This window comes from Pempheris klunzingeri, chromosome 12 (assembly GCF_042242105.1).
Source record: "Pempheris klunzingeri isolate RE-2024b chromosome 12, fPemKlu1.hap1, whole genome shotgun sequence".
Taxonomy (NCBI): Eukaryota; Metazoa; Chordata; class Actinopteri; order Acropomatiformes; family Pempheridae; genus Pempheris; species Pempheris klunzingeri.
In genome coordinates this window covers 17158790-17170944 of record NC_092023.1, presented here as the reverse complement: position 1 = coordinate 17170944, position 12155 = coordinate 17158790, and the positions used below count along the sequence as shown (strand labels likewise).

Sequence of the window (12155 nt, the reverse complement as noted above, 5' to 3'; positions counted from 1 at the left end):
AAATGGAGCTTGTGGGATTTGTCTTCCACAACCCCCCCAATTTAAATTCTTTTTAGTTAAATAAAACATTATTTTCTGATGGCATTGTGTTGAAAATTATCACATTAACAGCATGCTTTGCTCTTCTTTTCCCATGCAAAGCCAAAGTCAGACCAAGAGCTTTCTGAGGCTAATCCTGAGCTCTGAATTTGAAATTTGTATCCAGCGTGGCAGGAGTGCTGACAGCATAATGCAAAGTACTCCAGGTTCAGAGGAACATCCAGACTTAATAATAAATCAGCTGCAGCCTGAGCACTTGATTTATTATTAAGGTGGATTTATGATTATTTTATTGATTCTGCGTTTACTGTGATTTACTCAGAGTTGTTAAGTCATCGTGACCGAAATTTCGGCCAGAGGCAAAAACTGCCGACACAAGAGTATGAATCATTTACAGAGTCACTTCACTTCTCACTCTGATTTTGCATCATTCCTTTTTAACAGAAGGGATTATGCTCTCAGGACCAAAGCCAAATAAAACAGAACTCAATGCATTTTATTGCCAAAATATGTAAATGTAAATATGGGCAATGGGTTTGGAGCAAAGTGAACAACACGGCTTTGTTGGGAAATAATTTCAAATCATTCAGCCGACAGAGAAACTTGTGGCAGAACAGGAGTCAGAAAAGCAGAAAATTCTTTTGTTTATTGTTCCTTTGAGGTTTGCTTTTTTGGATTTTTTTTATTTAATCCCTGTAGTTTTTCTGAGGTGAGAAGAAGAATGTGGTTCAAAGAAAGCAGCAGACCGCCATTGTTGTAAAACACTTTCAACGATCTATACCAAAAGATAAAAAAGAACCCAAACAAAGCTGTTCTGCACTCGGAAAACAATCTGTGCTTCATGAAATATAAAGCTATCATGTATGCAGCACGCCAGCGACATCAGCTTTAAAAAGTCCAGCCAGAGCTGAGTTTTTAAACTACATGCCAGTACAGTGCAACCAGAGCAACACACACATGCACACATGGAGCTGCAGCTTCTCTGTATGTGTGAATGTGGGGCAAGCAAACTCCTGTGTTCTTTGAGGTAAAATGACTATTTTTGTCAATGGAGTCTGGTGTCTTTGAAGAGAAATACAAAATTTGCGTAACACACAACAGCACAAAAAGTCTAACTGATGAAGGCAGTGGTAGACAACCAGCTCCTGTGTTTTGCCAAGTAAAATTACTGTTTTTGTCAATGGAGTCTGGTGTTTTTGAAGAGAGCGATATAACAGCTGTTTGTGGTTAAACCAAAAGGATCTTCCAGGTCTGTCTCTGTAGGGATCCTTTCCATAATGTTGTCAGACACTTAGAATAACAATCTGAGTCTGTCAGTGGAAAAAACCCTTTTAGCGGACGTACTTTGATCAGGTGCAGTTGCCCCAAAGGATTACGTTGCAGCCACTGCAGCCTGTTCACTCTTTTCTTTTAATGTTGGATTGTTTCAACATGAACTCTATAAATGAATCTTTGATCATCCTTGTGACGTTCAATGATGATGACTGACATTTCACAGCTGAAGATGGTTTACAGGTTCATGTGATGAATGGACCATTAACTGTTCAAGTTACAGAATCAAAGTGATGAATAACTATCGTCATCATCTTCCTCCTACTTTGTCCTTTGCCATCGCTCTTTCTCACAGGTTTCTACCCCCCATCTTGCTGCTCTCGATGCTTGAGTGTGTGTGTGTGTGTGTGTGTGAGTGCGCAAAGCACTTTTCTACTATGACCTTTATATTGGTGCACGAGCATCCTTTAATGACAAAAACCATCTGTTGGACACACACAGCTGCAGAGATCTGCTGGTTGAATCATTATGCATCATTAATCATGCCTCCAGTGTGTGTGTTGGTGTGTGTGTGTGTCACCTGTCCGTCAGCGCTGAATGCGAGGCAGGCGATGCCGTGTGTGTGTCCGTCACGGAGCAGAGAGACGGTCTGGGCGGTGAAGGAGTCCCACACACACACGTAGGGGTCCTTCCCCACCTGACCGGTTGCCACCAGGGAGCGCTCCGGGTGCAACGCCAGGCTGATGGGGGAGGAGAGGAGGAGAGGAGGAGAGAGGAGGAATGGTGGTGGGAAGGGGAGATAAAGACCAGAGGTAGAGGAGGAGAGAGGGATGAAGGGAGAATGAACAAACATAGAGAAACAGATGTCAATAAGAAAATTTCATATTCCTCCACTTGATTGATTAGAAATGTGCATTTTAAAGATTTTTGTATAAAACAGCTGTAAAACGCAGGTTTGCTGTTCTTATTATCACATATTGAACTAATAAGCAGGTCAAACCTCAGATGGCGTCAAAATGAATGGCTCAAGGTATGTAGAAGGTATGTATGTAGATTTAATTTGAAAACTTCAGGCGTGTATCTGCCTTGTTACTTTGTTTCAATTACAATCCATTTTATTTTTCTGTCTGGAGGGTGAAATATATGACGATGTTCTTGTAAGATGGTGCATTAGGACAACTGCAGAGACCAAAGCCTTAAATGTAGGAGAAAAAAACTGTTGTCAGAGATTTTAAAAATCTTCTTTTTTTTCCTGATGAGACATGAGCCACAAATACACAAGAAAAAAACTGAAAAAGAAAAATTGTGTTTCTGTGAGATATACGGTGGTGTATTAGTACAAAGTCATATTAGGACCACTGTAGAGATCAAAGTCGTAAATTTATCCCCCAAAAAATCCAAAATTTACATGAATTTTTTTTTTTTTATATTATAAAGTTGTACATTTGTGAGAAAACGTCTTTCTGGGCCAAAATCAGGAGTATTTCCTTATTGTTAAAGTAATAATAAGTAATTTAATGAGGTTATTCCACTGAAAGTATGATACATTTCAAGCGGTAGCATCTTTGGGGTGATGAGGTTGATCCAACATTGAAAACTGAAGCTATGCTGTTACTTGACAAAAAAAAAAGCTGAATTTTTACGGCTTTAATCTGTGAAAGTCAAAGTTTTTTCTCTGAATTGTTCCCAACGCCCCCAGCTCCTTTTTTTAAAAAAAGCAAGTAATGGCCCTCACATGCCACCATACTCTCTAAAAATAAATCTACATCTATAAATAAACAAGAGAAAAGACAAAATGAGCGACGTGTCCGCCCTCTGAAATCAACTTTTAGTTCAAGGCAAGACTCTTTTTATAAATCTGTCTTCTTTATTTCCCTGTCAGAGGGTCAGCGTGTGCTCTCCTTTACAAAAAAATCTATGCTATAAATACACTCACCGCTTATTGGCATCATTATCAACACACACACACACACACACACACACACACACACACACACACTCCTCTCTGCTCTGTTGATGGTGTAATGATCCCTGATGCTTCAAGTATCCTTTTGTGTCCTTCTACATTCCTTAGCCGGGTGTTTGACAGAGTACAAGAGAAAAGTCACAGGAAAAGTCTACTGTGTGTGTATCTGTGTGTGTGTGTGTGTGTGTGTGTGTGTGTGTGTGTGTGTGTGTGTGTGTGTGTGTGTGCGGAGTCAGGGAGGGTCGGTGTTGCTGGCAGCAGTAGTTAAACATGTAGGGACTGTGTATGAAATAGAAGAATAAACTAGAATAGAAATAGAACAGGTGTGTCAGCCACAGAGACCCATTGATCTCAGAGATACTGTCTGCTCTGCACACACACACACACACACACACACACACACACACTTCAACATCGACTCTCCTCCTCAACCTGCCAGCCAATGAGCCTCCTGGCTGCTGTGGTTGCCATAACAACCCTATTGCCAAGGGCATAGGAGCTCAGGATTGAACACGACAACTGTGGAGTCAAGGTCAAACATCACAAAACACACACATACAGACACACACAGACACACACACACACCTGCACACACCTCTCTTCTGGCTGATACATGATGATTGCATGAGTTATTGCTCATTTTTGTTAATATTTACACTTTGAATCATTTGCCTGATGCTTTTGTCTTGTTTTTCCACACATTTAGACACACACCAGCTGGTCAGGGCTTTTATTTTGAAAATATCAAAACATTTGTGTGCCTGTCTGTGTGTGTGTGTGTGTGTGTTTGACATATTTACATTCATGTCATTACACCTGCAACCAGACTGCTTCACAACCAAGAATAAAATATGGAAACAAATACATCATAATCAATAACTTATAAAATGGAATGAATATAAGATACAATATAAGGAACAATCTTTAAAAAATGGGTTTATGACTTTGTGCAGCCTCATCACCCTGTGTATGTTTTTAAGATTGCTGTTTTGACATTTATTATTATCTATTGACATGTTTATTATCACCAGTTCAACATATAGTGTTTTAAGCTTAGAGCCTTTGATGGTTTTTAATTTAGTGTTTAACAGCTGCAGACAGACACAGGGACAAATAAAGTTGGATTGAACTGAAACTACAATTAAAGTGAAAATTAGTCTTTTCCAGTTATACTTATAAAAGGCCAAGAATTAAGTTGGTACCACTAATGCTATCAAAATAAATATGTTTACAATAAATATATTCTATGCCAGTACTTGTGTTTACACTGGAAAATAATGTATAATATTCTAAAGTAACTCATTTTAACAGCTTACAAAGAGAACGTGTACAGAAATGTGAAAAAAAGAACTGCAACTCTGTTGCAGAAAAATGAACTCCAATCAGAATCACACTGGCATTTATAAAAGCATAAATGATGAGAGATCAGCTCTGCTGCATCACTTTATTTAACAGTTTGTTCTGTGGTTCACTACTTTTGTCCAAATGAGGATAGTAAAGAGAAAAATGTTTATTTAACTGCTATTACAACATGATAAAAGCTCTCACCTCATTTATCTGTATTCATATTGTTATTCTAAGTGTTTCACAACATTATGGTTATCATTATATACATTATCATAATATTATTTGTGTTATTGTGCATTTTTTTTGTAAAATTTTTGTAAAATCCCAAAGTCACACAATAACATAAACAAACTAATTGATCAAGGCAACAGCAGACCAGTAACTCCTACTGTGTCCTGTGAGGTAAAATTACTGTTTTTGTCGGTGGAGTCTGGTGTGTTTGAGAAAGAAATATAACGTCTCTTTGTAGTTAAACAAAAAGGACGTACTTTGATCAGGTGTAGTTGCTGCAAAGGATTACGCCATTGCATCCTGACTGCTGAGGTGATCTACTGGACCAACACTTTTTGTACCTACCAGTCATTTAGACAGCAGGGTGTGTACCAATAGGGCCCAGGTTTAAAAATACCAGAGTTCTCCTTTAGTTTTTTCATAAAGGCTGATGAAAGAAACCCAAAACTTAAGCTGAGACAATATTGAATTACGTTAGTTAAAGAATCCAAGGATAAACAGTGATTTTAGGCCTCTGACGCACTAAACCAGTATGACCAAACATCCATCAGCTTTTATATCAAACCAAACTACCAAGAGAAACCGCTGAAGGTCATCACCAAACTAAAGGAAATCAATGAGAAGATAGAAGTCATGTCTGTGTAAAAGGGAGAGCCGAATAATGGAAACACTGAATAGAAGCCATTAGAGTGGAGGAGGTATACACACAGACACACACACACACACACTGTGACACACACTGTGACACACACTGTGACACACACTGTGACCGGTGCAGTTTACATATCAGCCGAATAGGATCTTTTTTCTTTTTGATGGAGAACGCTGAATCATTTTCACTCTCAATAAAAAAAGCTTCTGTGTTGAACCACAAAATGGTTCCTCAGGTTTCTACTGATGCAGATCTGTCATGATGAAGGTCCAGTCTGATTGGCTGGGGGGAGCGAATTATAGTCCGATAACACACAGACAAATTATTTCTCACAGGTAGACGGCTGCTGCTGTAGCGCCTCCTACTGACTGGATGATTGGATGGATGATCAGTTTAAAGCCAAACCCAAACCATCATCTTTTCCTAAACCAAATGAAGGAGTTTTGGTCCTAAACCTATAAAAACTGTGATCATTTCACAATATTAACCATGTGTTTATTATTGTTACCATGACAATGAAGGTTGCTGGTACTCTCCAACAGTTATATATGTTGTTTTAGGAGTGTTTATAATAGCGGATGATATAAACGTGATGACCTGCTGGTAGGTGCTGTCGGCTCCATCTGAAGATTTCTAATGAAAGTGATAACGACTGATAACCAGCTGTTTAATGGGCTGATAACTGTCAGTCATTAGGAACAACGTCTGGAAACCAACAATGACTGCATTAAATTTGGTTCCCATCTGTCCGTTTACAAACTGTGAGGTGAAAGGGACAGGTGCATTCAGGTGAAAACAGCAGGAAGTCAGTTATTGTGGTCTGGCTACTGATTTGGCCCTTACAATGCCAAATGGCATTAAAGTAGTTAAACCTTTAAAGATATACATATTTTTAAATCCTCAACAGTGACTGTTCATCATTACATCTGATATCACATAATTCTGCTTGGAAATAATAGAAAAAATAAGACGCTGTTCATAACTGCAGAACTTGCCTGAGAATCTTTGCATTTCTATTTTTTTGGATTTCAAGGATATCTAGTGAGAGTCGTCTGAACATCCACGGGTTCACTGGAGCAAACAGGAGCTGCTAACAGCTAATTCGGCACTCTTTTAATGGAGACATGGATTCTCCAGGCCTTTTCTTGCATTTCATTCGCATGTTTTCATTTAGTCAGATTTCCTCTTCTTCCTCCTTTCCAATCATCCCCATCCTTTAACAATAACTCTGCTCTCCTTCATCCTGCTCTTCCTCTCTGTTCTGAGGCTAACACCTCATCTTTCCCATCTTCCTTTTTCCCTTCGCTCTCTAATTTCTGGCTGGTTTACTTCCCACTTTCCTCTTCTCCCCTCCATTCATGTCCTTGGGACAAATGGCCATCTGTTTTGTTGAAACAACACTAGCCAGGTGTCTCTCTCTCTCTCACACACACACACACACACACACACACACACACAGGAGTCCCTCTTGGCTATTTATAGAGGCTGCAGTAACTTCAATAGCTGCTAATAATAGACTGTTGTGTGTGTGTGTGTGTGTGTGTGTGCTAAGACATGGTGGAGCGGAGATAATGTGATTTATAAATGATTCACCTGGAGAGGGACAGACAGCGATTTGTTAAAGATTTAACAAACAAAAAGACATTACGTAAGGTTTAAATATATTATTTATATTCTATGTTTATAATTGCACAGACTGGTGGTGTAAAGTGTTTTTGAGCAGCACTGTCACAAAGCTAAAGGCTGTTTAGAGATACGTTGTTCTCATAGGACAGCGACGCTACAAACATGATCTTAAAGACCATGATGCATTGCTGTAGATTAAACTACCAATTAGGTTATAAACGAGTTAAAATGAGCTCAACCTTAAACATCTACAGCAGTAAATTGGTACATACACATGAAAGCTGCAGTGATATTGATCCAGAAAGCTCAGATATAACAGGAACATTTGACTGAAACATAAGTACTTTTACTGCAAATACTTCAAATAAACATTAATATAATATGTGATATATAATATAATAAAATATACACTTTTACTTTAGTAAGATTTTGAATGTAGGACTTAGTATTTTCACATTGTGGTTATAGTACTTTTACTTCAGTAAAGGCACCACTCCAGGTGAAATTATACCTAATATCACCATGAAACTTATCTTGTTGATTACTTATATCAAGACAAGAGAATGAGAAAAAAAATAATTTTGAGGAAACAGCATGAATGTAAAATTGTGAAATGTCACACACAGGCACACCGTGAAGTAAAATAAACACCTGAATGTGTATTTTGGGTGCTGGTTACCAAAGATGGTTAACATGTTCCAACATGGAACTGAAGCTCTTCTCTCACTCAGGGCTCCTCAAAGCCACCAGTCTCCTTTTATAAAAATAAAAATTATAAAAACAGACCATGGGAGTTGCTGATCTACTGCTGCCTTGATTGGCGAGTTTGTTTGTGTTACTGTGTGATTTTGATGTTTTAAGTTGTTAATTTGGATCCATACTAAGATGTTAGTTTGTTGATTGAGACAGGGGTAAACCAGTAATTTTACCTCATACAATATGGGAGTTGCACCTATATTATATGAGGTAAAATTACTGTTTTTTTCAGTGGAGTTTGATGCCTTTGAAGAGAACAAAGAGAAAGAGAGAATGGCTTCAGCTGCCTGTCAGAAAGGGCCGTGTGATGACAATGTAAAGTGGTGAAAATGTTCTAAATGTGGTGAACACTTAAACTGATATCGTTTTTTTTTGTAGGGGGGCTTTTTTTAGGAGGCTAAAATGTGTTTTCCTGTTGCTCCCATCCACAGCAACACATTGCGTAGTGTCAATGTAGGGACTCCTGTCTGCCGACCACCATCTACTGTAGGTGATCCACTGACTATCGAGAAGGACTTCACACAACCACGCCTAAAAAAAACCCAGAACTATCCCTTTAAATGACGCTGAGATGTGCTGTGACAGACAGATGGTTTTCAGGGACGAGTGACAAACAGTGTAGAAAGTGAGCAGCAGCAGATCAAAGTACAAGACGCTGCTGCTGCTGCCAGCGGGGAGATCTGACTGACAGCAGGCAAACACTCATCGCAGGAATTAATTGGTAATGAACCCACACACACACACACTCACACTCACACATACATATTTACTTTAATAGTGCCATTTAATGAATTGGAATGAGCACACATCCTCCAATTAATATTGTAAACGCTTTGTGAATAATAAATTAACCAGCTCTGTGTGTGTGAGACAATCATATTTCCCTCCTGTTTGTGCCTCTGTCAGTCCAGGGTGACAGCAGCTCTGACCTCTGACCTCCTACAGCTGATGAGGATTATTCCACCTCTCAGACAGCTTCATAAACACCAGCCATGCAGCTATAAGTAAAATCAGTGTAGGTGAGTTTATTTATAGCAAGTGGTAAAATCAGGGCAGCTTCTATAAATAGCCCAGAGGAACTCCTCCTTTATGTGTGTGTGTGTGTGTGTGTGTGTGTGTGTGTGTGTGTGTGTGTGTGTGTGTGTAAAAGCTTGTTTTCCTTGTAGGGATAAATGAGAACAGCAGACGGTGTCTTATAATGATATTTTTGTACTGACTTTCCTGCTGCTCTCCTGCTGGTTTTCATGCAAATTACACAACACAAATAAATCAACACATTTTCAAAAAGTCATTAAGTTTTTAAGCGTTTCATTAGAGGATGCTGAAAATCAATCCTGTAAAGAGATTCCACATTTGTTTCCATAAATGATGAAACAAATCCAAAATCACTTCAAAAGATTATTAATAAAAAAAATGTCCTTCAAGACACTAAAATATATAACTAGTACTCATTGTTCGAATAACATTGTGGTTATTGGAGCCCTGCTTTTAGGGGCTTCACATGGAGAGAATTTAGCCTGAGACAACAAAGAACAGAAACATCATTCACCTTTGCTGTTTTTTCACCTCTGAGAAACAACAACAATGCCAATGCACAGAGGACATGCAACAGTTTGTGCTATTTTGCTAAACAAACCACACTGCGGTTGTATCCCACGGTCTAAAATCTTGGTTTTGCTGCTGTAATCGATCAGGCAGCAGTAGATCAGCCAGTAACTACTGTGTTTTGCAAGGTAAGATGATTGTTTTTGTCAATGGAGTCTGGTGTGTTTGCAGAGAGCGATATAACGGCTGTTTGTGGTTAAACCAAAAGGATCTTCCAGGTCTGTCTCTGTAGTCTGCGAAAGACGTCCAAGTTGAGGTTACAAGTTCAAATGAATTCTCAGGTAATTTGAGAAAAAAATTTGAATCTAGAGTCAATCAGTACGGATCTAAATTGAGTATCAAGTTAAGTCATTTGAAATAGTCTCAAGTCTGTCAAAGCACTCAGTCTCAGGTCAACCTTCAATCTTTCAAACCCAATTTGAGTTCAAACAAACTAATTTATCAAGGCAGCAACTCTCAAGGTCTGCATCATAAAATTACTGTTTTTGTAAATGAGATCTGGTGTGTTTGAAGAGAGCGATATAACAGCTGTTTCTGGTTAAACCGAAAGGATCTTACAGGTCTGTCTCTGTAGGGATCCTTTCTGCAAGGTATTACTACAATTACTGTTACCACATTCACTGCAATTACTGTTTTCGTTAATGGACTCTGGTGTTCATACTCTTGGTCTACTGCTGGGGGCAACAAATGAGGACAACTTTTGTAAGGCACTGACAAAAAGCCTATTTTTTCACATTGGTTTGAGGACTTGTTGGTCACTTTGAATGCTTTTTATTGTGTTTGACACAGTATTTTGCCAGTGAGTTAAATTAATCATGAAAACATAAACTATAAAGCTGTAATCGATAACAACGCCTGTTCAGGTCCGATTTCAGCAGCAGTATATATAATCGTGGCTTTAGGGGAAATGTTGCAGCGAGCTGTTTGGTCGTGCAGTTTAGACAAAGAAATTCTGCTTTAAACACGTTCATGCAACGGGAAATTATCGTGTTTTCTGGCCCAAAACTTGCCCGGAAAGTTGCTGCTGGGTATCAGCTGCCTCCAGAGAGAAAATAATAAGAAGCGGACGGATAAGAAGTCTAATAACTGCCTCTGAGGAAAGAACATTTCCCTAAAATAAAGTCTACATCTTCTCTTCTTTTAAAGGCATGATAAGGAGTTCAGTCTCTCTCTCTCCTTACAATAAGTAGCTTAAATTCAGTTTCCAGACCTTTCCGAGCTGCACTGAAGAGTGACATAACAGCCTGAGGGGTTTGTGTGTGTTTGAGTAAATCTGTGTGTGGGGACAGCGTGTGCTTCAGTGTGTTTGAGTGCCAGCAGATCGTGGGAACATCGGTGGCTGCGGGGCAGATTGGCGGTGGGATGCTGGACAGATAATTTCTTAGTCATCGTCATAATGAAGACCAGTGAGCTGTGAATCCACAGAGCCACCAGGCCTGTGCTACACGCCGCTGCCATTAACAAACTCTGCCAAACAGAAAAAAAAGCAAGAAAAAAAAAGCATGGGAGCTGAAATGAATGAGGCTTCTAGGAATTTTCTCCCAGGTCCTCATTAGATATTGAACAGCGCTCAGAGTCAAAGAGAATTAATGACTCGAGTCCAAACTCATCTCACTGTGCACAGTGAAGAGTGTCAGGAGCTCTTAGCTTCAATTATTAGCACTTAGTAAGCACTGATTTGGTGATTTTGTGGTCAAAAGACGTCTAGATGCTTTAAACCTCAAAAACCAAAGGGGTGGGGAGTAACAAGTAAAGTAACACACACGTCACAGTTGCTTTTTCCCTACATACTTTTATATGTTTGTATTTAGATTTGTACATTTGTTAAATGTTTTTGTTTAACTTAAATCTTTATGTTTACTTGAGAAAAATGTTCACATACATGGCGAATGAAGCTTGAGTAAAATAGTAGTAGTAGTAAGGAATGAGTACTTTTAATGATCCTTATCTTATATATTTCTAGTATTCTTCGAGTTTATTTGTGAGCCAATAATCTCCTTTTTACTTCACTACATTTGCTATTTATACATACGTTACAAGTAGTCTGCTCTAAATGCGGCGACTGACACAAAGATTGCATGATGACGGGTGAGGCTGCATCGTATCCGGGCTGCGGTCCAGCTTCATACCCACCAGGAGCGTGTCAGACACAGACAGTTTTGCCTGAAAGGCAAGATTTTATTGATTTAGTTATTCTTATTGATTTTTGAGCTTCTACCACGGTTGGATTGGTTACTTTTTTGTCTGTTTAAATTGTGTTTACAGTCCTACTTTGTTGTGGTGTAGCCTATGGACGGAAGGCTGAAATGAAAGTCAAAGTGTTTTTCCATGGATGTTTTATGATTTTATAATATAATTTTATCATTTAAATCACAAGCACTGGCGACCTGCTCTAACAAGTCAGAGTGGCCATGTTTTTATTGTAAAACAATAAAAATAAAATTGTAAGTCCTGTTTGAAATGACATCAGATGTTTTACACTAGAAAGTGTAGGGAAGCCACTGTATCTGCTCAAGTTAACCAAACTAACCAGTGAGTAAACAGAACTAGATTTTTTAAAACAAAACCAGGTTTTCAAAGTGTCAGTAATTACATCAAACACAAGCAAAAATTGTTTAAAGGAGCAGTGTGTAGGATTTCTGAGGCTCTATATTATTGTTT

At 38.8% G+C, this 12155-nt stretch overlaps 2 protein-coding genes across 2 annotated transcripts in view; both read right to left on the bottom strand.

Annotated features, from left to right (window-relative positions):
* Positions 1–12155, bottom strand: part of rps27a (ribosomal protein S27a) — a 263072-nt gene that overhangs the window by 131808 nt on the left and 119109 nt on the right. The gene's annotated exons all lie outside the window — the stretch shown is intronic.
* Positions 1–12155, bottom strand: part of LOC139210755 (echinoderm microtubule-associated protein-like 6) — an 85266-nt gene that overhangs the window by 59063 nt on the left and 14048 nt on the right. The window contains exon 2 of the mRNA XM_070840901.1: positions 1892–2051. Coding sequence (XP_070697002.1) covers positions 1892–2051 — 160 coding nt within the window. The remainder of the gene's footprint in view (positions 1–1891; positions 2052–12155) is intronic.